Below are 23,620 nucleotides of genomic sequence, written 5' to 3'. Positions count from 1 at the left end.
TCGCTGTAGGCTGCAGGGCCGCCTCCCGTCATAGAGTGGTAGCTGAGAAGGCCTACCGGCAGAGAGGGTGATAAAGGCCGCCGGGCCGCCTCCCCGTTACAGTGTGATGGTTGAGGAGGAGGCCCACTGGCAGGGTGGGTGATGAAAGCCGCCGGGCCGTCTCCCCGTTACAGTGTGATGGTTGAGGAGGAGGCCCACTGGCAGGGTGGGTGATGAAAGCCGCCGGGCCGCCTCCCCGTTACAGGGTGATGGTTGAGGAGGAGGCCCACTGGCAGGGTGGGTGATGAAAGCCGCCGGGCCGCCTCCCCGTTACAGGGTGATGGTTCAGGAGAAGGCCCGCTGGCAGGGTGGGTGATGAAAGCCGCAGGGCCGCCTCCCCGTTACAGGGTGATGGTTGAGGAGGAGGCCACTGGCAGGGTGGGTGATGAAAGCCGCCGGGCCGCCTCCCCGTTACAGGGTGATGGTTGGGGAGGAGGCCACTGGCAGGGTGGGTGATGAAAGCCGCCGGGCCGCCTCCCCGTTACAGGGTGATGGTTGAGGAGGAGGCCACTGGCAGGGTGGGTGATGAAAGCCGCCGGGCCGCCCTCCCCGTTACAGGGTGATGGTTGGGGAGGAGGCCACTGGCAGGGTGGGTGATGAAAGCCGCCGGGCCGCCTCCCCGTTACAGGGTGATGGTTGAGGAGGAGGCCACTGGCAGGGTGGGTGATGAAAGCCGCCGGGCCGCCTCCCCGTTACAGGGTGATGGTTGGGGAGGAGGCCACTGGCAGGGTGGGTGATGAAAGCCGCCGGGCCGCCTCCCCGTTACAGGGTGATGGTTGGGGAGGAGGCCACTGGCAGGGTGGGTGATGAAAGCCGCCGGGCCGCCTCCCCGTTACAGGGTGATCACCGAGGAGAAGGCCCACCGCCAAGAGCTGAGCCACCTCAAGATCAAGCACGACTCAGGCCTCTCCATCATGAAGGACGAGCTACACAGCCTGAACCAGCAGGTCAGCAAGTACAAGCGTGAGCGCGACACCTACAAGTCGATGCTGGAGGGAGCGCAGCGCACCATCGGCGACCTCAAGCGGAAGAGCCGGTCGGCAGACGGAGATGGGGACGCCGCCGGAGCCGTCGACGTAAGTAGCGACACGGGTCACGGGTCGGGGTCGCGCGGCACGTGGCGTCAGATGGGCTGCAGAGCCCAATGGCACGCAACGTGCCGGGCAGTGTGTGTGATCGCCGAATTTGCCAAAAATTGGCGACGTGTTCCCCCATTTTTCATCAGGGATAATGACCATGTTGTTGAGTGACGGGGGTTAGATATTTAGGAGCTGTAACTGAGGGGCATGTATGCACGATATATGGTTTACTTCATTCACTGAGAGAAGTGTAAATTGAGGGCTGAAATAGACACAACATGCCTAGTGACGCGCCGCTTTTTTGTTTTTGTTTTTGTTTCTGTTTCCATATGCTCGGGTTAACATTGACCTGAGAATTGTTGGGTATAAATACGCACCAATCAAGGTGATGAAAAGGATCGATCAAAAGCTGTCGTAACTAGAGAATCGATTTGATTCAGCCCCACTAGACACTGTCTGCATTATATACTGGAGACCAACCAGCGGGTACGGAGGTTAACTGCTGACCACTGTCTGCACCAGATGTTCGAGACGAACCAGCGGGTGCGGGAGCTGACGCTCCAGCTGACCAGCCTGGAGGATCAACTGTCGGCGGCCCGGCTGGAGGCCAGCAAGTTGCGCACGGAGACCACCACCGAGCGCTCGTGCTGGGAGATCCGCGTCCACGACCTACAGACCAAGATAAACGAGGTGGGCAAGACTGAGGCCCTACCGAGGTCGGGACACACGGAGCACTGGCCAGAACGCTTATCCGCTTCTCTGAACGTTTGTAATGGTTGTCGGCCTCGCAGGATTTGGCCAGACTGCTTAAAGTCGGCGAGATTATGATAACCGACGAAGTTGTGGCTGTGTGGAACTCATTTACGACCGAATGATAGAGATGTTTGCCAACATGTTACCGTAGCATAAATGTGAGTGCTTACTGATATGATGAAGGTGTCATCGCTACGTGTATGCATACGTCCTTCATCTCATATGAAACCAATGTTAAACGATGACTGTCTCTCAGAGTCGGAAACTTAGCGGGCCGCACTGGTGCCTGGCTTTGGGTACAGTGAAATGATGAGATCATCTCAAGTGCCGTTGCGATGCCGGGGGTCCGGCTGACGACATAGAGTCCGGCTGAAGGCGGGAATTTCGGGGAACGGCAGGGAGCCCGGCTGAGGATAGATAGTACAGGTGGTGGCGGGGCGTCTGGCTGAGGACAGATAGTACAGGCGGCGGCAGGGAGTCTGGCTGAGGGCAGGGAGTTCGGGTAGCGGCAGGGAGCCCGGCTGAAGGCAGGGAGTTCGGGTAGCGGCAGGGAGCCCGGCTGAGGGCAGGGAGTACGGACGGCGGCAGGGAGTCTGGCGGAGGGCGTGCTGTCGATCCGGCCGTGCGTTGACCGGCGTTGTCGCGCCTGTAGTTGGAGGAGGAGAAGATCATGTCCTCGGGTCACTCGCGCATCTCGGGCATCCGCGCCCGCATGGAGCTGGCCTGGGGGAAGGAGCGTTCCGAGCACCAGCGACTCATCCAGGAGACATCCAAGCTGGCTGAGGATCTCAAGAACACGCTGCACGAGGTGAACAAGAGCCCAGTGCCAATCCCGTCCCTTTTGTCTCCCTGTCTTGCTGTTGGGCGGAGACGACGGAGTACAAATACGCCGTCATGCAGCCGTCGGTCATTCCGTCAGCTGGTCATTCTGTCTCGACATCCAACACGCCGTATCGGTGTGACCACGTCTCTAACTCTGGTCAGTGTGTGGAGGTGACCGATCGCGACGCCATACCTCAGTAGTGAGCTGCCTGGCTTACTACTCGAATGTTGTGCGTTCGCGGTTTCGCACCGACTTGCTTTTGGCACAGTTAGCTCTGCTAGTTTTCAACGCCAGTTACCTTGACAGTTACCTGAGCGTTGTTAAACCGGGAGTTAGATGTATTGTGTTAGTGGGTACCCACTTGCTGCGATGTCTAGTGTAGCCAACCAAAATATTCAAGTAAGTGCGCTCTACAGGTTGAACGGCAATTAGAAAACGAACGAGCCGAAGCTAAGAGGAAGGTCGAGCAAGTAAAGAGATCGATGGAAGACGAAACGTCCGACACAAGAAAGAAGGCCAAGGAGGTAAAGCAGTGCTATGTCCTGTTGTCCGGCTTTCTCGCACTGCTTGACCCCGATTTAGCGGCCTTACTTTGGAAAAGATTTACTGCTTGTATTGCTAGCAGCTTGAACGCCTCATTAGACGGTTTAAGGATACCTGCGCGACCGCCAATGCAGTGAGTTACGCCAGTCTGACCTTGTAACGGCTCTGCTGGCACTAGGTCTGTCGGCCTATACAGCACGGAAAAGTGTTAAGTGTGCAGATGTACGCCACAAAATTGGGCTAGTTCATGTAACATTGGCATTTGCTATCGGTGTAATCTGTATGCAACTCATGCGGTTATGATCGATCGTTTTCTGCACCATTTTTTCTACGATTTGCGTGCCGTTTTCACAAAAAAAACATGTATTATTGCCGTGTACTGTTATTAAAGACCTACATGGCACTTCATCTTTTCGGCCTTGACTTTCAGTTTGAAAGATGCTCCGTTTATTTCACGGCTGCACTGTTCTGCCCAAGGCCGCTGGATTTATCTGCCGTTGCTAAGTCTTGGTGAACCTGCAGTGGACAGATGCCTACACTCGCCACACGTGCAGCGCAGCCGTGTTTTCGCTGCCCTCCCCCCCCCCCTCCCTCCCAACCCGATCAGCCGAGAGGGTCACGGCCCACTGTCTATCGCGTGTAAACGTAGAGGAGCCAGCTCAGACACGGCCCGGCTGTCCGCCCCGGGGTGTGCTCGGTTTTGGTGAGACTGGTGACGTGCTCCACCGGGGCGTACAGTCCGCTCGTGGGAGGGCAGGCCGGTGACGCCAGCGCGTGGTCACCTCTGGCGGGCTCGGTCAGACAGGTGCGCCGTCCGAGTCCGCCGTGTGCGCCGGCGGTCGCATGCAGTCGCACTCGCTGCCACCGGCGCCTATGCTGCACAGGACGTCGCACATGTCGTTGGGATCGGAGATCTGCTCCGGCTGTGGTGGAGAACCGGGTCGGTTTGCGGGAGCGAGGACCTCTCGCAGTCGTCCTGACGGGCCCACGCCGGCTGGCGACCGCGCTGGTTGCGAGGCGGGGATAGCAGTCGCTCTTGCAGTAAGGCGCACAACGTTGGCGGCCGCTTCTGTCTGACGCTCTCCGTTGGAATCTGACTGCACCGGCGGTGCCGTTCCTTTCCGATTGATCTTCGCCCGCGGGCATGGGCAGAGCGGATGCAGGCACGAGTAGCCGCTCCGCTCGCAGTACCGCGACAGCGCTGTGGCGTCCGAGACGGCGGTCCTGAGCAGCGCCAGCCGCAGCGACACGCCAGCCGGCCAGCGCCGGGCCTCCCCAGGCAGCGTTATGCTGCGGAACCAGTCCCACCGGCAGAGGGCCGAGCGGCAGCGGCTGCTGGCGGCGGGCGCGCTCGCGACAGGGGAGTCGGTTCTGAGTCCGCCGACCCCGGCGAACGCCACGCTGGAGCCCGACAGCACCAGCAGCACAGCGCACAGCAAGTGCACAAGTGACATGCCTGAAAATGTGCAGCTGAGTTAGACTGGCGAGAAGGGTGAGAGAACGTCATCCAGGTTCTGCCAGCAATTTCAGGCAGTGTTTGACAATGCAGCTGTGACGATACGACCGTGAGTTAAGGATGCTGTGATTCCATCCTAATGATGTGAATACCTCGCCGTCTTACTTTTGAGCGCCGCTGTCTCCGAGCTTTGAGTGCTGGCCGCTTGTTGACCTGTCCTCGGTCGCACGACCGTCTCCGCCTGCCGAGACGCGCAGGGGCGTGTGGAGAGGCAGAGAGGCTGGTGTGTGCTGAGCTGTGCACAACACCGGCTCGCAGCGACTGCCGGCCGGATCTGGTGGGCAGTGGCACTGCACTGATGTCACCCGGCACACTGTCGATAGCTCGTGCAAACAGACAGCGCACCCCGACCCACGCCGGCTGACCGGAGAGGGCCGGAGATAGCGGTGGCGCCGCCGCTCCTTACCGGCCGCACCGGGCCGTGGGGACGCTACTCTAGCAGTGCATGTGTGGTGGCCCGGGCCAGACGGCCGGCTTCAAGCCGCCCACGCGTCAAGACGGCACCCCCACCCGCTGGCGCCGGCTCAGTCTGATAGCGCGTCTGAGGCACTTCCGTCGCTGCCGATGACAAACACTCAATATTTATCGGGCGCATCCCATGTCATTTACAATCAGGAACGGCTTTAGGGGCTAGACCAAACAATGCTAACTCAGTATCGTCTGTTGACGAAGTCGATATTCGAAAATAAGCCCGTCATCTTTTCAATAATCTATTGCAAGCGGTGGCTAGCAAAGCGAGTAAGGGGATGTGATTCCCTATAAACTCAAAGCATGACTGTGACACGGGAATATCGTTCTCGCTAGCATCTCATGAGCAAGCCATTTACGTCATGGCCTGTCAAGTGTTAACCATTGGTTTAAGACCTTTATGAAGGCACCAGAATAGAATTCATCTGTTAAGTATTTTATGTGGTCAAAAAAACCTCGACAAAACAAAAGTGCTGACAATCATTACCTGTTTAAAAGCACTCCATCTCAAACGCTACATGAAATCTGTTGAAACTCTCAACGTAGCCTCCGGTGCGAGACTGTAGCTTCATGCTGCAGTGGCGGGCCCCCACTCATCTTGTTAGTGCATACCCCGGCGCCTGCTGCCAGAGTCTGGGCCAGTCTTGTAGCACCGCCCCAGCACTCACGCTGCCCTGAACCTCCTGCCCGGTGCCCGCTGGCACCGTCTGGTGCCAGTCCTGCAGCACTGCCCCAGCACTCACGCTGCCCTAAGCCTCTTACTATCCTGACTGTCAAGCTATTTCGACTCTTACGCTACCCTAACCACGGCGCCGTTGTGGCCCTTACGCTGCTCTGACCGGCACACTGTCCTGACCCCCCCCCCCCCCCCCCCCCCACACACACCCACACGACTCTGGCTGTCACGCCAGCCGGGCCCCAGAGCCCACTGACTCCCGACGCCAGGCGGGCCCCAGGGCCCACCGACGCTCGACACTAGCCGAGCCCCAGAGCCCACGGAGCCCACCGACGCCCGACGCCAGCCGGGCCCCAAAGCCCTCTGACTCCCGAATCCAGGCAGGCCCCAGAGTCCACCGACGCCCGACGCCAGCCGGGTCCCAGAGCTCGCCGACGCCCGACGCCAGCCGGGCCCCAGAGCTCGCCGACGCCCGACGCCAGCCGGGCCCCAGAGCCCACTGTCTCCTGACGCCGTGCTGACCGCTGCGCCGTCCGGCAGCTGCACGACGACCTGCTGGAGCTGCGTGACGCACACGCCAAGCTGCGCGAACAGAGCCGGCGCGTGATCCGCGAGAAGGAGCGGGCGGAGCGCGAGCGTGAGGAGCTGCAGCACCGGCTGCAGCTGGCGCAGCGCGCCGAGGCCGACGAGGAGCGCAAGATCAGCCGGCTGGTGGAGCAGGTCAGTGTGCCACCCGCAACGCCGGCTGGACCTGGCACAGCCGAGAGGCGGAGGATATTAGAAACTCATGTAGTCCGCTTGCTTTCATATTTTGTATTGTCATCGATCGTAGGAGCGACATTTCTGTGTGTGTTAGTCAGCCTTTCTTCACTCCAAACGTTTCTGAATGATTTAGATTTGTATGACCCACAAAATATCAAAATTTCACCTTGGTGTATGCTAAAAATATATTTCGCACAAAACGCATCAGAACTACGTCATTCCAAGCTTGCCTGCATCCGCCTCTGCGTTCCTTCCATTTGGAGCCAAGACGAGATAAGTGATTCCTGATGTTAACGCTTGTTTGACTCCCACTCCCCTTCTGATTGACGCCACCATTACGAATGTTGTGCCTCGTAACTCCGGCTAGCTTGATACGATCACGAAAATTCGTTTAAGGCTGCTTACAAACCAATCTTGCTGCTGCTTCCTGCTGCTTCCTGCCAAATCTTGCTGCTTCGAGCCAAATCTGCTGCTGCTTCCTGCTTCTTCCCGCTGCTTCTTGCTGCTTCTTGCTAAATCTTGCTGATTCGAGCCAGCGCATTCTGAGATGGGGGGGGGGGGGGGAGTCGAGGGGAAGCGGCTGGAAGAGACCTGCACAGTGAGGGTCGCATCTAGCTATCCTGGAGCCGCGCAGGAGAGGACCGTAGCGGTTATGACCAAATCATGATGACGAAGTCTTCATGATGCTATTTTTTACTATACATTCGGTATAGCATTTAGCGCAGGTGTGTTTCTCGCCATGGTTTCACTGTATTTCTCACATCCAGTCCTTGTCATCTTTCGGACTGTACCAAACGAAATTATGTTCATCACTTTTTTGTTTTCTTATGATCAAGTATATCACCACTTTTACGGAAACAGTCGCAAACGTATCCATGTTGTATTTATCATGCTGTGTCGAAGTCAGCAATAGTAATACTACGCTGTGGTTTCGTTTAAAAAGTACTTATCAACCATGATCGTGTCGTTAATACACCTAGTCCACATGAAACCTGCACGGCAGCTCGGGGCACGTCTAAACTCGGTTAGCTATGGTTAGAGTTTGGCTTCCACAAAAGACGTGTTATGTATTTGTGTTAAGCCAATAGCACAGCATCCTTGTAAGACCACCGCCCTTGTTACTGTCCCGTAAGGGGATGTTGATTGCTGGCTGGTCGTAATACTGTAGAGATGCATAGTCTGGTATATCAGTGTCCATGTTTTGTTTGCGTGGTAAGCCCCCTCCCTTCCCTTCCCAACCCCCACAGAAGCACATAGTGTTTGTCTAGTCGGTAGATTGCAGAATCGCTGAACGTTCTTTAGTTAGACGCAGTGCCTTGCAGCTTGAAGACCAGCTTGCGGTAGTGAATAAGACACTAGAGCTGCAGGAGAGGCGGCCGGCGCCCGCCAGCCCGACTGCCCCTGGCGTCTCCAGGTCCTACCAGGTGAGCAGGTCAGGTGTAACCTGGTCGTCTGCTGACCCGGCCGTTGACCCGTTGACCCGGCTGTTGACCCGTTGACCCGATGTTGACCCGGCCCGCGCGACGCAGCGGGGTCGGCCGGACCAGGGGAGCGCCACGTGGCACCAGACGGACGCCGCTAACCGTCATAAGAGCTCTCTTGCTGACGCCGCTAGTTCGAAATGTGTTATGCCTGGGTTATATGTTTGCAGTAAATGTTCGCGCAACCCAAGCCCTCCAGAAGGAGCGCTGGCAACTGTAGTACTCATGCAAACGCCCGGAGGCCATAGCGCCAACCGGGAATCAAACAATGGAAAGTTCTTCGGAAGAAAATGATAGAGCAACGTAGAATGAGCCTGAAAGGAACCTTTGCTATGGCTAGGATTGACTCCGTAATGGGCGAGATGAATTATGCAACATGCAGCTAAAATTACGACCACCCGGCGAGCCAGCATGGGGACAGGCAAAGCAGGTGTCCACAGGTGTCCGAGGTGTCCGAGGCAGATGTCCGAGATCCACGGCTGGGACGCAGCAGCGGCGAGTGCCTGTCAACGGCTCCACGTGAACTCCCGCTAAAGAAATTTGGGTTTTTCTTATATTCATACATCATGCCGGCCGTTGCGCGACTTTGTGTAGCGTATTCCAAAGCGAGGCCATTTTTTGGTCAAATCACGATAACCGAGTCGTTATAAGCATGGCGATTCGACCAGTGCTTGTCTACGTTGCTTTCAATGCTACTTTTACCTCGTCTAAATGAAGACTCACGTGAGTGAAACATATTGCTTAATAATGTGACATCAGCGGCTAATATTAGCAATTACAAGCGCCGGACGTGAAGACATGAAGACTCAGCCGCGATAACGCGGCTCCTCCACTCAGCTCACCCATCTCATGACCAGGAACAGGCAATAGCAGCGGGTGCGGTGTACCGACGGTCGGGTGGGACCGGGCGTGCTCACTGAGCCGGCCGGGCGGGATGTCCGGCACATTGAGGACCACTGGCCAGCCGCAGCCGCTGCTGACTCGTGCCATCTTGTCTCGTTACTTCTCCTCATACGGCTGCTGTGTTGTGTTGCAGGTCGGAAAAGTAAATTCGCTGTCTCCGTCAGCAATGAAAGGTGAGAGAGGATTGAGTGTCTTTGCCTTACAAATTATTAATTCGACTGTTGTTCACCGACGCTGTCAGCGGCATTCCTAGCCCTCTTTGAGGCATGAATTAATGTTGAGGAACGTTTTCATCCCCGTTCTTGCTTACATGTGAATAGAGACCAACACCAGATAAAGCCTCATGGGTATAAACGTTTATTGGGTTATTATATATGTATTGGTGACGATATAATGATATCTAGCAAAGTGGCAGTAAGCTAACACAGAGCGAGGTAAAAGCTACCGAACAGAAAGGGAAGAACTAAATATAAAAACTTGCATTAACATGTGATTACAAAATGACTGGCGCTGGCCATAGGCTCCAAACCATCAGCAGAAGCGGAAAAGGCGAGGGAGGAGTTCCAGACTGCCGTCAAGCAGATCACCAGCACGGTGGACGAGCTCCGCCAGTCGCACGCCGCGCTCATGGAGGAGAAGGAGCGAGGCCGCTCCAAAGGCTTGAGACAGCAGAACTACCGCCGGTGAGACGAACTCGTTGCCAATACTGAACGGGGAGCCCGTCACACGACGGTGGTCCGACTTGTCTGGATGCGCGGCTGCGCTGATATCAGGCCACAGACTCTGCTCCTAGCGTCTGAGATCGTTCATCACTTAAATCAAATGCTTAACGAACATTTCCTTCCGCTTCTTTTGTTGCATGCCTCTTGGTTTTCCTCCCGTTCTCTCTCCCTCCCTTCACATATCCCTTTCCTCCCTCCCTTTGTCTCTTCCGTCTTCCTTCCTTCCTTCCTTCCGTCATCCCTTTGCACCTCCTCTCTCCCTCCCGCTCCCTCCTGCCCGCCTCTGACCCTCCGGCACTGGTCACAGTTCGGCCTCGATGGGCGAGACGCTGGGCGAGGAGGGCGCCGCCGCCGACAGCAGCCGCCGCGGCGGGCGCGGCGCCTACCCGGCCGCCGCCGCCAGCATGGTGCTGTCGCCGGCGCGGCGCGGCGGCAGCCTCGGCCGCAAGGCACTCTCGATGGGACTACGAGGCGACTCGCAGGTGAGCACGGTTGGCCGTATACCAGTGACGTCACGATCGGTAAATGGCGACACCGGCAGGCTGGCTTGGCGGCCACGTTGCAGTCCGGGTTTGGCACCACCGCTCTGTCCAGTGCTTGATTCAGGCAGGGGCATTTGGCAAGTATATATATATATATATATATATATATATATATATATATGTAAGTATATATATATATATATATATAAGTATATATATATATATATATATATACATATATATATATATATATATATATATATATCGGCCAAGCAGACATATTCAGCCTCTATGGCAATCCTGTAGGCCTGTAACTGAGGGAATGCTAGCTAGACATGCCCGTAAGTGGGTCACCATTAGATGCTTTCGAAATATGGTGGCCTTTGTATTTTGTAAGTGTTTAAGTTGCGTAGGTTGCTTGCTATCAGTTTTTATCTGAGCTAAGAAGGCATTGTCCGAAAGATTGCTTCCTCCTGGCGCTGACAGAAAATTTGGACGTGGTTTCAGGATTCCATATATGAACATGATGAAGGCTCGCTTGAGTCACTCGATCCCCTCACCTATGCGACCATGCCACGCAAGAAGCTTGAACGGGACGTGAGTGTTGACCGGTAAGCAGCCTGTTCGTCGCCTTTTCCTGCCCACCGTCGTGCGACAAATGACGTCACACTCGACCAATCAGCGACTGAGCTGTCGTATGGCCCTTCTTGAACAGTTTTCTGGAAACCTCGATTATCGGGTACTATCTGATACCCATCGGCAGTTTGGTTCCAAACATCGACTCGCATCAAGGGAATAAAAACCGATTGCCGCAAAAATTGCATCGATTATATACTACGATCCACAGAGTGCGGGGTAATTGTCCGAAGTCTATGTCAATCACTGTGTCCCACAGTCCCGTTCCTACCAGTCCTGCGACGAGCTGACGAGAAATCTGTTTCCATCCCTCGAATATTTGGGGTACAGCTTTTATCATCTCTTTGTATGGCTTGACTTGGTGATGCGGCACCAGGAGTTGTATCGTTCAGTATTAATGTTGTTGATACATTTAAGAAGGAAACACCGCAGAACAAGTGCAATATTGGGTGTTTGTGCATATGCATAGCCCGACTATAACTACTAGAAATTTATGAAAAACTCGGCCCAGACTGCCCGAGCATGGATATACATGATGTTGAAAGCATCCAAACTTTCGTATGGTGAACATTAACGGAATGTCGCAGAATGGGAATGGGGTTGACCGGCCTGTAATGCATGACTCCAAGTGCTCTGTGGTGACGACAGCTACTCGTAATTCAATAAACGTGGTGCATTTGGGCTTACCTCCCAGAGAGACATCGATAGGTGTCTGGTAGCAGTGGTTCCAGAAAAAAGAGCATTTGAAAAGTGGGCGCATGCTGACCAGCAACTTCTATACATAATCTCCAACAGATGCCCTAATGGAGGCCCCGCTAACTGCTGTTACACGCCATTTTGTAATTTTTCGAAACAAAGGTCAGCAGATGTGTGTGATTTCAGTGACATACTGGGAGGGGAATACATAACCCTGAACAAAATCAGTTGGTCTTATAGAACCTTAAAGTTTTGAAATAGGTGTAGGGGGCTCTCATTTGAACATCTTGACATGAACACAAATGTCTGCAGCCCGCAGGTCTTTTATTTTTCAAACTCGTTTCAAGCATTTTCAGAGCAGTGGTTGAACGCTTAAAACATTTTGGTCTGGTTTCCCACTTGCAGAGTATCAACTGGCTCAACGCAAAGTGAGATCATCTCTGGAGTGAATCCTGTTAAGAAAAAGAAGGGCTTGAAGTCCCTGCTGAAAGGCCTGGGCAGGTCCAAGAGTATCGAAGACTCGGAGACTGGGCATAACATCGTCGGTGCGGGCGTACAGGTAAGCCTTCCCAGCTCGTGTTCTCTCCAGAGCACTGATAGTGGAGGGGAAGGGGCAGTTGCCTGCAGAGAAGCAGTTTAAGGAATGGGGCTAGGCATACACAAATGCTGGTGACCGAATCCCAGATTAGTTGTGACAGTGACCGTTTGTGTTTATGAATGATTGATAGTCGATGTTGAGCACGTACAATGAAGGGGTGATTAAAGGCAGGCATCTTTTTTTCTTCTGGTCGGGCACGCAAAATTCGGTGCCCGCTTTCAGTCATCTCTTCACTTTGCGTGGGTGTCACTAAGGTACAGTCTCCCTCCCAGCGTAGCACGGCAGACACGGTCATGTCTTAGAGTTCACTAAAAATTGGTACCAGGAGTTATATCATGCGTGAAGTCCAACTGGCACGACATCAGGCCCCGGTATCGGATCGCTAACGGCGGCTCATGGCCTCCATGAGCAGGCTAGCTGCCAGAGACTACCGAAGACTCCCGATGAGGACTGTTGCTCAGCGCGATGAGCCGCATGTAACGTGTTTTTAGCAGACTCTGAGGTACCGTCATATGCAAAATAGCCATGATTCAGCTAAGAGCGTATCATGGAGCGATGCAGGAATGTAGCCGCTTTTCTGCCATCTCGTAAGATGTTCACGCGACACATTTCAGAGTGTTCAGAGGTTTTAAACGCCTTTCTCTAATAGTTTGACATGCTGGCGGTTAGTCAGATGGACATCAAGTTGAATACCGATCAAACGCGCGCTCGGTTTGGAAGGTATTAGTTTCCTGAATAGCCGAAGTTTCACATGGAACAATTGCGACGTTGGCAACAGTGAAAAACCTACCGTCTTTCACTGTTGTTTCACTGTTGTGGAAACCTACTGTTTCCTGCTGTCTTTGCCGTCAGGAACTGCAGTTCGCTGCGTGTGCCTCAGTTCTCCAGCTGCCTGGCGAGCCCTCCGTTGTCGCTCCACACCCCACAGTTGCAGTAATGCATGCGCATGACCAGATGTCAAAATCGTCGACAAAGAGGCCGATGGTTTGGGGAAGTGTCTTGTCTATATTTTTGCCATGACAACAAATAGCGCCACCTTAAAATGCTTCCTTGCGGTGTTCCATCCACGTTTAAAAACGAATATTTAAAGTGATGGCCAACTCCGTGTCCGTCCCGGTGGCTCAGTTGGTTAGAGCGCCTGCCTTCCGATGCACCCACCCGTGGCGGAATGGGTTCGAGTCGCTTTAGGGCGCTCGCCATTTGCCCGTGACAGGTATGGCCTGCGGCCGGTGGCAGCGGTCGCGCTAAAGGTCAGTTGACGTCAGAGGGCAGGACGGACCGCGCCGAGCATTGCGGCACGTTAAGCTTTCGCCACCAAATTCTGCCGTTGACATGGAATTGCGCGATCGGATGGTAGGGGTCAGGGCTCACACAACAAGCACTGCTTAGCGTGAGCTCTGATCCCGGAAATCCATCCATTCAAAGGGTTCGGATCAAATCTTTACAAAAAACTCGTATGCGGAAAAGACGTTTCAACGGAATGATTTGTAAAAAGATTCCCATACAACCACCAATTTCGTGTTTAAGAAGCTTGACTAGCGTTTTATTACGCCAGGTTGACCCGTTGGTATTCTCAACTTCGGAGAAGGTGGTATCTAAATGGTGGCGTTGTTCATTGGTAGCGCGTATGGCAGAGTCATGTGTAAAGGGTGGTCCATCTTGCAGTGGTTCTTTTAAAGCCACGTTGAATATCGTTTGGCATGTGCTTCTCTTCCGCGTGCCATGACAATCTGACAGTTTACTATCCTTTCTGTTAATTTGCGTAGCAATGGGACAAGCATTACGCCAATGTGCCGGGAAACCACCTCTTTTCTAAAACAAGTTAAAATTACATAACAGAGACTGCAACACACGACAAGAGAAATGTTTTAACATCCCATTATGGATGTGATGGGGACTTTCCGTCACGCTCCGCAACGTCGAAATGGACGCTCGGAGTTCATAAATGGTAAATGGCAGATTGGCACTTCCCGGTCTACCATGGGACCGGGGTGGGACGTGTCCCAGTGGTTTTCAGAATTCATCCATGAGTGACGTCTAAAAGCAGGGATGTGAAAACGACCGCAGGTAAAGGCTCTCTTAATGGGTCGGCTGGGAACACAGACTCCACCCGAGGTTCGAACTCACACCAGGCGACTTTTCTGAAATAATATCTCTGGGGCCGACGCCCAACAGTAGCTCCATCCAAGCAGCTCAGCCACGCAGAAAAAATGATCGCTGTCCATGGGATTGTCGGCGACATGCCAAGTAAAACGTGGCACGAGTAGTCAGCTCAAAAGACTTAGGTCGATAAACGACATCTGGCCCGAGGGCAGTGCAACTTGTGTCCAAGTCCTAGTATTTAAAAGGCGTAGTTATTCTTGGTGGATAAAGCATTCATACAGACGTCACCGCGTGTGGAACCCCAGACGGTGTGGTGCGCGTTAAATCAACTAACATGATGACGGGTTGGGAAGATCCAAAACTAAACGGCTGAGCTCTGCCACAGGAAGCGCGACTCCTGTCCGTAAATATACCGGGCACACCGTGATAAGTCGATGACTTAAGTTTACTAGAGCTGCCACGACCTGGAGGGTGGTGTCGAGTACCAGGTGATGAACAGACGCGCGGTGGTAACTAGCTGGAAGAGCACCGGACGCGACTGTGTTCGATGTCTCGTCCTCGCGGAACACCGAAAGGCCTTTGGTCGTCCATTGTGCATCGGGCGTAGCTTCGTCTCCCGCAGACAGATGGTCACCGCATAGCGCTCGTTTCAAGGAACTTGAGGATGCTGTTCAGGAGTGCGCACGTTCCTGCGGTTCCATCGCAAGACTTTGCCACGGCACTAAACATGGGGCGCAGCTTACGCTTCCAGTGTTCTTCCACTAACAGCGCTGGCAAGGGGGCGTTCGGAAAGAGATGAAAATGTTCCCTAAACGTCGTGGTACGATCTACCAGAGCTCGTACCAGCAGCCGAACGCAGCGCTACTGTTGCGCTCTGTGCTTTCGACCCGACCGAACAAGGTCGAATCCATGGCCGGACCTTAGGGCTACCGCCCTCTTGCGGTGAGACGGGTCCGGACGGGCCCCGCTTGTCAGGGCGCCCCACGCTGCACGGGGGCGCCGCAGTGATGCCGTGCTGGGTGGTGATTCTTCAGGATTCTACGCGGTTGGCGCATGTGGAACTTGAGTGTAAGTCTGTGGGACATGTGAAAGAAGCCTCAGCGATGCCACGCTGGGACTTACCAGTGAGATTCCCAGTTAAGGAATGATGCTGTAGCGGACCTCAGCGTGCCGGGGTGGTTGACATATCGTCGCTTGACACTAAATCAAAGCGAAGGAGGATTCCCTGCCCTCCCGTGTCCGGTATTCGTGCCGGTATCATTGGTATACCCAGGTGGACCGCGCTCCCCACAGGTAATGGCTACGGGTCTGCAAGGATCAGGCTCGGATCTCTCTGACATCAGCGCGAACCTACACGACAAGGAAAAGAAAGGGCTCAAGGATAAATTCAGCAAGCTGTTCAAAACCCCACCGCCATCTAGGTCTCAAAGGTAAGGAAATCACGGCATGCCAGTTACCCCATGCTTTTAGTTCCCTTCGCGCCCCTGACGTATGATGTCCAGTTAGCCGTGTGAAACGAACAACCCTTCGATACATGAAGGGGGACCCTCAGCATAACTCCCATGATATCTGGTACTTTTTAGCACATTTACAAGCAAACAGCCTGTTTTTGGGGTCGTTCCATGCCAACCCATCCAATGAAGGGTCCCTTTTGTCACACGATAATATGGGATTCCGACGAAATTTTGTCTACGGGGTTTGTCTAGTTCTGAGCACGATTGCGATAAATGAGAGCAGCTGGAGCACCAGCTGCTATCGTTATGAAAATGGGGATATTTTCTTATCATTTTAGGTTGAAAATGGTATTCTAACGCTACCATTTACAAAATTGTGTATCACAGACACTAAACTCAACAGCGAAGCGATAGACCGTAAGCTCGTTGCACGAGGTGGTATGGGAATGCCCACCATGTCATTCAGCCCGCCAGGTTTGTGTTTGCGAAGATTCAGAAAAATGTCTTGGTTTCTAAATAAAAATGGTTTCGTTTTTTGGAATATATTTTAAAAATTTTATAATATATTCAAGTACATATTTCAGACAGTTTTTTTGGTATATTGGTGCGTGAAATGCAGGCGTGATTGCGGTATAACGCCTCGATGAATTTGTGGACTGTGGTAAACAGCTTCCGAGAAGCGATCAATCAATCTTATTCTAACTATAAAAAACTAGGAAATGCCCAATAACTCCCAAATGATATCTCAAATTGCTCCAATTTTCCGAGAATCATGCTTAGAGCAAAACAACCCTGTAGACTTAATTTCAGCCAAATTCCAGGGGTCCGGTGACAGCGATCGCTTCGGTTGGCATGGAATGGCCCCTCTGTTCCGCTTTTGCGCCCACAAATTTGTCTAGAATATCATTGCTTTTGTCCAGGGACGTCGCAGTTCTTTGTGCCGTTTTGCGTCTTCGGCTTAGAGGTATTTTGACGCCTCGCCCCGCATCCGCACGCCCTGTTGCCACCGACCGGTCGCAGAAATGGACTCTGGCCGGAGTGACCGATTTCCCCGGCGAGAGAAATACCTCCACTGTTATTGCAGGACACCATCATCCGCTGTACCTTCTTTGCACCGCCGTAGCTCCCTGAATGGTCTAGCTGTAATAGACGAGGTGCGTATTCCCAGGCTAGTTTTGCTGACTGCTAGAATGTTTTGTGCATGCGCATTTTAGCCTGCCGGAGCTGAATACTTGATAATCCTAACATTTTCAACATCATGCAGATACTCATCTTTTCGAACGCTACACTTTCTATCTCAAGAACTTGTCTCATGAGAAGGCAGTGCTGAGAGCATACACCAGCCGAACGTCTTCTACATGCTGTCTCTTTCCCTGCGCCCGCCCAGTATTGAGCGAGCTGCACGCGACACTAGCGCCGCCCCGCGGGAGGTGCCGACTGCTCCTGCCCGCCGCGCTAAGGCCTCTCCCAGCCCAGAGACGCGGCCGCGTAACCCGCTGAACGTACGGACGGGAGCGGCAGCGGCGCCGACCATCGTGAGTAGCTGCCTCATCAGCCGGTCGACATCGCAGGACCAGTGTGGATGGTGTGAGAATGCTACTACAGGTCACTGTGGTCGGAACACATCTGGCATGACACACATCCTCCCGAGCATCTCCTCCATGTACCACACCTCCGCACGCATCTTCCCGAGCATCTCCCCCAGCTGCCGTGCCTCTGCACGTATCTTCCCGAGCATCTCCCCGAGGTTCTGTATGTTCACATACATCTACCCGAGCATCTACCCCAGGTGGCGCATCTTCACCCACATCTTCCTGAGCATCTCTCCCAAGTACCGCACCATTGCACATATCTTTCCGATCATCCGTACGGGGTACCGCACACATCTTTCCGAATATCTACACGAGGTACCACACCTTTGCACACTCTTCCCGAGCAACTCCCTCAGGTACCACATCTTTGCACATATCTTCCCAGACATACCCCCTCCGCAGGTATCGCACCTTCGTGCAGTCTCCCCGGGCATCTCGCCGAGATACCAATCTTTTTAGTCCTTTTCACGCTCTCGTCGCTCTCTCACTACCCTGTGGCCGTTTCCCGTTTTTAAAGCGCCAAGACATCGCACCTTTTTTGAAATGGTGCCCAGCAGAGCAATGGATCGCATGCACGGACCCGCCGCAACGCGTACCAGCCGGATATGGCCCATCGAAACCCATCGAAAACCTTGCCTGTACCCGTATGTGAAGAATCTTTGTTTAAGTTGTCGCTGTTTTATTGAGCCTCATCAACCCCTTGCCACCCTCTTATTTCAGCGGGACTTCAGCGTTCAAGAATGTCATGGAACCGTCCTTTATGCTGTTCCCCAGGGTGTCTGTAGGGTGGCCGCTGTCTGCAGCCTAACCGGGGACCCCATCGAGCTTTACTGAGCCGATCTTCTGCTGTACGGCGGGTGGTGGTGACGTCAGCAGTCACGTGTCGCCCGCCATGTTGTGTCACGTGCCGGGCATGAGCCCGGGGATACCCTTGCTTTCAGACTGTAACAGCATCCTCTCATGCCACAAGACCCCTTAAAAGATGATAAGGTACAAGTAGCAGTGCAGGCTTTCTTCGATGTTTATAGGAACCGGTACTGCGACGCCCGAAACTCATGTGCATTCAATACAAAGCGTACTGCTTATGTCTTTTTTTAAGCTCGTCTTACGTCTTGTCAACTGATGTCGTTAGCCATCAAATGGCTATATATTTTCTTTGCATGGTTTGGTAAGATTGCTAGACTTTCATAGAAGTTGATTGACCAGTATGTGAGATATGCTACCAGCATAGCTTTTCATAAGCATGATTCACAGCTGTCATTGATGCGTTGTGTTGTTTGCATGCATGAAACTTTGAAACGTCATAGATTACTCAACTTGTGTTCGCACTAATTTGGTAGCTTACGTCTCAGTGAATGACTGCTAACCTAGGCCCCGACTTATGAGATGTTTTTTCTGTGTATAGTTGGTTAACCTACGTCTGAACGTGGGGAGTCGCCGCAGCACCCTCCGATTTTTGTGCGGGCGTCTCCGGACCCAAGCGACGTAACGTGATTAAATCTTGACCGCTTGAATTGTATTTTGTTTTCAATTAGACTTTTCAGTTTCGAGTTTCCACCACACGAGATGTCCTCCAAGTTAGCGTCGTACTCCTATTTGAATTCAGCGTTGCGGTCTGATTTCCATTAGATTGGTATCATGGCGTCAACTTTATCGAGACAGTTGCGTGCATGCAACAATAATTTACCTTCCTTCTTAGTTTGACCTCTACAAGTCACTTGAAAGGTAAAAGCTTTAGTATTCCTTTGTTTACCGAAGAAATGGAACAAAATGGGCACCATAGTGATGTTTGTGATTTCCTATGATTTACTTCCGTAACACTTGAATGAAGCATTTTTGCATTTCTTGGGTGAACGAAGAACTGCCACGTTACCGTATTATGCATGACATTGAGAGTTAGTTTTTACAGAGGTGACAAAAGTCGACGTGACGAGCATCATGACATTGAGAGTTAGTTTTTACAGAGGTGACAAAAGTCGACGTGACGAGCATCATGACATTGAGAGTTAGTTTTTACAGAGGTGACAAAAGTCGACGTGACGAGCATCACGATAATGCAATTTTTTACAATTTTGGGTAAGCGAATAAATGCCAAGGTATCGCGTTTTGCATGGCCTTGACTTTTGACCTTTAAGTTTGGCTCTTGGAGGTTTGACGAATTTGAACACCACGATTATCAAAGTGATGCCCATTTTGTTAAATTCCTTCGATAAACGAAATAATGCCAGGGCGCCCCAGTTTCGACGTTTCAACAACCTCTACATAGAGCACAAACCAAGCGACCTAGAGAAAAGGAGATTGCATGCTTTTGAATAACCCGATGAGAATTAGGGTACAAGAGAAATGTATAGGAATCTGAGCATAACGTTGAATTTACATACGAAAGCGAGGCCAACATGTCGGACATCCACATGAGGCCGTTTTCCGTGACTTTGTTCCCAAATCCGCCCGGACAGAAGAGGAAAATGGACGTTTCTCGATGAATCTTTGCTCTTTGTGCTTGAGATCTGCAAATGCAAGAATTTTGAAGATGCGGAGAAATTATGCGATGAATTTTGTCAATCGTAGTTAACTTTAGCTGGGTTCATTCGAAGCCTGGAAAGTTCCGTGAAAGTAGCCTTAGACCTAACGTATCGCGGACCGAAGTGGCTGCAACGTCGTTCATATTCTAACGATCATCCAGGGCAGAGGTCAGATCAGGTTAAGTTATGCCAGATCTTCGAGACCATCAAAAGTGCTCCCAGCAGACATTTCACACTATACCACTAGCGTCGTCTTGCGCGGTGATTTTTTCCAGCCATGCAAGATCAAGGTCACAGTAGGTCATGGAGTGACTTCAGGTCACCTCGCACCATTATTTTGAAGTGCACGGTGGTTTGTTACAAGTCATAGGTACCGACTTTAGTCAAAATTTTGTGAACAATTATTCACAGATGGAAGACATTATCATGCTACGTTTGACCCAACATGACAGATGACCTGTGACATAAGGAGAACTCTTCTATTGCAACATATGCTGGACATTGAATGGGCATTTGGGGAGACGGGTCGCACCAACCCTCTCAAACCGCAGCGAAAGGCAATGAAGCCGAAGAACGTGGCTAGGGTTAAGCCGGATGAGCTTCGCCGCGTTTTAAGAGATCTTCGTAGCGTTTTAAAGTACAGCCTGGTATTTACACGCGGCGTTTGCATAGGAAATGTGCGCACATCGAAGGCGTGAGAGAATGCGTGCCAAGAAATAGTCAGCATGTTATGTGGGTGTTTGACGATCCGTAATTATCACAAATTATTAGTTTCTGAAAACTGCTGTCATTTCTTTAAAAGCATGGGTGACGGCTCCTGATCTTATGTGTACGCGTTCCAGCAAGCCGGCGAGCAGCCCTTCACCCGCTCACCACTAGGTGTCGCCCAAAGCGTCGCGACGCTGCCCAGGTCGGCGGCGGCCGGCGAGCAGAAGCCACCTAGCGGCGCTGCCGGGCGCGTCGGGGCGCTGGCTGCGTTTAGTCGCGCCCGCGCCAGGTTTGAGTCGTGACCGCCGCCTCCGGTGGAGCCTCCGGGGCGGCGCTGCATCCTCTGGCTGTTCCCTGCAAGCGGTCATCATACAGTGTTCGGCGCCGCGTGACGTGATCAGAGGGTGTGCTCGCGCCGGCGTGCCTGCGGGTGGCGGACACCCTTCGAGAGACACACACCTCCGCACATGTTATACTGAGCATCTGGCGGTAAAGTAACGCCGGGATATTGTTTAACACTTCGTGACCGCACACCACCTCCTTAAGTGTCCCATTGGAAACGTTCTGACTAGAGGAGCACTCCCGGGGAAAACATCGCTTCTGTTATACTGTGAAATCTCGCGAGAGATTCCGTGAAGGCGCCAGCATTGTGTGATGACACCATGTCGTTTCATATTGAGTCGTTCACCGTGTTGGTTTGTATTTTGCTTACTGTTTGTGTAGCACACTTCAGACTTGGGTTGCCGTCATCGTGTGTCTCAGCCGCCGACCGACTTGTTCAGGTGACAAGGTCGGGCATGAGGCCGCGGCTGGTGTCCTGTTGTCTTCACGGGCACGGCCGGCTCATCTGAGCAGGGCGCGTGTTTGCCGCTCAGTTCGCCAGGTGGCTCCACCGTCGGCCGGCGCCGCCTGAGCGCGGCCTGACGGGCGAGATGTTGACCTGCTCACTGGATTATCCGCTGTTGTCGTGGTTCGTGGAGTACGCAGTGGCCGAGGCCTGGTGTCATGAGTGGCAGGATGGCTATGTCGGGCCCAGTCTGAGGCCGCCGCTGTCGACCGTGCCCACCCGCGTGTATGTCCGTTCATGTTGACACACTGCTGATGTATACGATTGGTGTAAATACATGCTGACATGCTCTCCCAACCGCGTGATGTCGCCGAGCAATAGCATCGCTGGTGGGATGATGCGGTCGGTGTGCCGCGGAGGCTGACAGTTGGTCTGCAGTCGGTCTGCAGTCGGTGTGCTACTGAGGCTGACAGTCGGTCTGCAGTCGTGTGCCCGCATTCGGTGCGCCACGGAGGCTGACAGTCGGTGTGTAGTCGGTCTGCAGTCGTGTGCCGCAGTCGGTGCGCCACGGAGGCTGACAGTCGGTGTGCAGTCGGTCTGCAGTCGTGTGCTGCATTCGGTGTGCCACGGAGGCTGACAGTCGGTCTGCAGTCGGTCTGCAGTCGTGTGCTGCAGTCGGTGTGCCACGGAGGCTGATAGTCGGTCTGCAGTCGTGTGCTGCAGTCGGTGTGCCACGGAGGCTGATAGTCGGTCTGCAGTCGTTTGCCGCAGTCGGTGCGCCACGGAGGCTGACAGTCGGTGTGCAGTCGGTGTGCAGTCGTGTGCCGCATTCGGTGTGCCACGGAGGCTGACAGTCGGTCTGCAGTCGTTCTGCAGTCGCTGTACCACGGTGGCTAACTACCGGATGCTCGCCGTAACCTCACGAGCTTACATGGCGTCCACAAGCACGGGCGGCAGCGTCGGAGCGCAGCCTTTTAGGATGGCACGCGACCCCGACACCGCGGGTCATAGATCAAAAAATGGATGCCGCAGAGCCTGTTCCCAGTCACACAAGAAGCCAAAATCTTATTTCAGACTATGGAGGGCTCCAACTTCAGCGATGTTCAATCAAGACATGCGTTCTGAGAGCTGGCGTTATTGCGATTTAGTCCCGCGGGAAAATTATGCTACGAGATCGTGCAGCTCCTGTTCAAAAGAGGAACGGGTGGGCAATCATGGTATGGCATGCATAACATCAGGTTAGTGTCAACATGCATGTGCAGCATGACGCAGTGTGCCGAAAACCCAAGATCCGGTCAAAGAAAACCTGAAATTAGTTCTCACCAGAATGGAGTCACAATTCAAACAGGCATCTTCATTCCGTCGACAGCTACCCACGCATGAAGCGCTTGTCAGACCCGAGCTTTGAGACGAGTAGCGCGTTGTTTGGCCCGGAATCTGTCCTCCTCTCCTCCCTGGACTCCCGTTAGGTGGGACACACTCAGGCTGCAGGGTGGATGCCAATCGGTGAATCCCCGTTCCCAACTGACGTCAGGCCTGTGAAATAGAGGAGCCGAGCTGCGCGGTGGGTGGTCGGGCGGAGCCGGGCGGCGTGGCACGTGGTCGGGCGGAGCCGGGCGGCGTGGCACGTGGTCGGGCGGAGCCGGGCGACGTGGCACGTGGTCGGGCGGAGCCGGGCGGCGTAGCACGTGGTCGGGCGGAGCCGGGCGGCGTGGCACGTGGTCGGGCGGAGCCGAGCGGCGTGGCACGTGGTCGGGCGGAGCCGAGCGGCGTGGCACGTGGTCGGGCGGAGCCGGGCGGCGTGGCACGTGGTCGGGCGGAGCCGGGCGGCGTGGCACGTGGTCGGGCGGAGCCGGGCGGCGTGGCACGTGGTCAGTCGGAGCCGTGCGGCGCGGTAAGTTGTCCGGCGGTGTCCGGCGGCGCGGTAAGTGGTCAGTCGGAGCTGGGCGGCGCGGCGCGTGCACGTTATGGCTTGCCGAGTCCTGTGTCCACCACCGGAGTGGCTGTCAAAAACCGGCCGGTCAGGCTTCGACTCAGCTGCCCGCACCTGCTCGCGCGCCACTCAGCCGTCAGATCCGCCCGTCTGGTCATGTCCAGAATTGCATTACCCACGTGCGGCGATCAAAGCCACAGAATATGCACCAGAAGAAATCTGACTGGTCGATATCTACAGCTTACGTCACGTCGCTCATGTACCCCTGGCAAGCCGGCGTCGGCGTGCTGCGACGCCGTCCACCTCAGGGCGCGGTACTGAGGTCTAGGCGAGACATGGCCGCC

General features: G+C 53.8%; 1 protein-coding gene across 1 annotated transcript in view; it reads left to right on the top strand.

Moving 5' to 3' along the window:
• LOC119102469 (myosin-11) overlaps positions 1 to 21,692 on the top strand; it is a 62,328-nt gene extending 40,636 nt beyond the window's left edge. The window contains exons 23-36 of the mRNA XM_037225842.1: positions 878 to 1,115; positions 1,641 to 1,808; positions 2,524 to 2,679; positions 3,111 to 3,218; positions 6,438 to 6,617; positions 7,982 to 8,083; positions 9,177 to 9,216; positions 9,564 to 9,726; positions 10,073 to 10,247; positions 10,755 to 10,858; positions 11,985 to 12,138; positions 15,574 to 15,710; positions 17,122 to 17,269; positions 20,691 to 21,692. Coding sequence (XP_037081737.1) covers positions 878 to 1,115; positions 1,641 to 1,808; positions 2,524 to 2,679; positions 3,111 to 3,218; positions 6,438 to 6,617; positions 7,982 to 8,083; positions 9,177 to 9,216; positions 9,564 to 9,726; positions 10,073 to 10,247; positions 10,755 to 10,858; positions 11,985 to 12,138; positions 15,574 to 15,710; positions 17,122 to 17,269; positions 20,691 to 20,858 — 2,041 coding nt within the window. The 3' untranslated portion in view covers positions 20,859 to 21,692. The remainder of the gene's footprint in view (positions 1 to 877; positions 1,116 to 1,640; positions 1,809 to 2,523; positions 2,680 to 3,110; positions 3,219 to 6,437; positions 6,618 to 7,981; positions 8,084 to 9,176; positions 9,217 to 9,563; positions 9,727 to 10,072; positions 10,248 to 10,754; positions 10,859 to 11,984; positions 12,139 to 15,573; positions 15,711 to 17,121; positions 17,270 to 20,690) is intronic.
• Positions 21,693 to 23,620: the final 1,928 nt, after the last annotated feature.

This window comes from Pollicipes pollicipes, unplaced genomic scaffold (genome assembly GCF_011947565.3).
Source record: "Pollicipes pollicipes isolate AB1234 unplaced genomic scaffold, Ppol_2.1 Scaffold_5724;HRSCAF=6776_pilon_pilon_pilon, whole genome shotgun sequence".
Lineage (NCBI taxonomy): Eukaryota > Metazoa > Arthropoda > Thecostraca > Pollicipedomorpha > Pollicipedidae > Pollicipes > Pollicipes pollicipes.
Note: the sequence above shows the minus strand (reverse complement) of the source record. Positions and strands in the feature narration are given on the sequence as shown.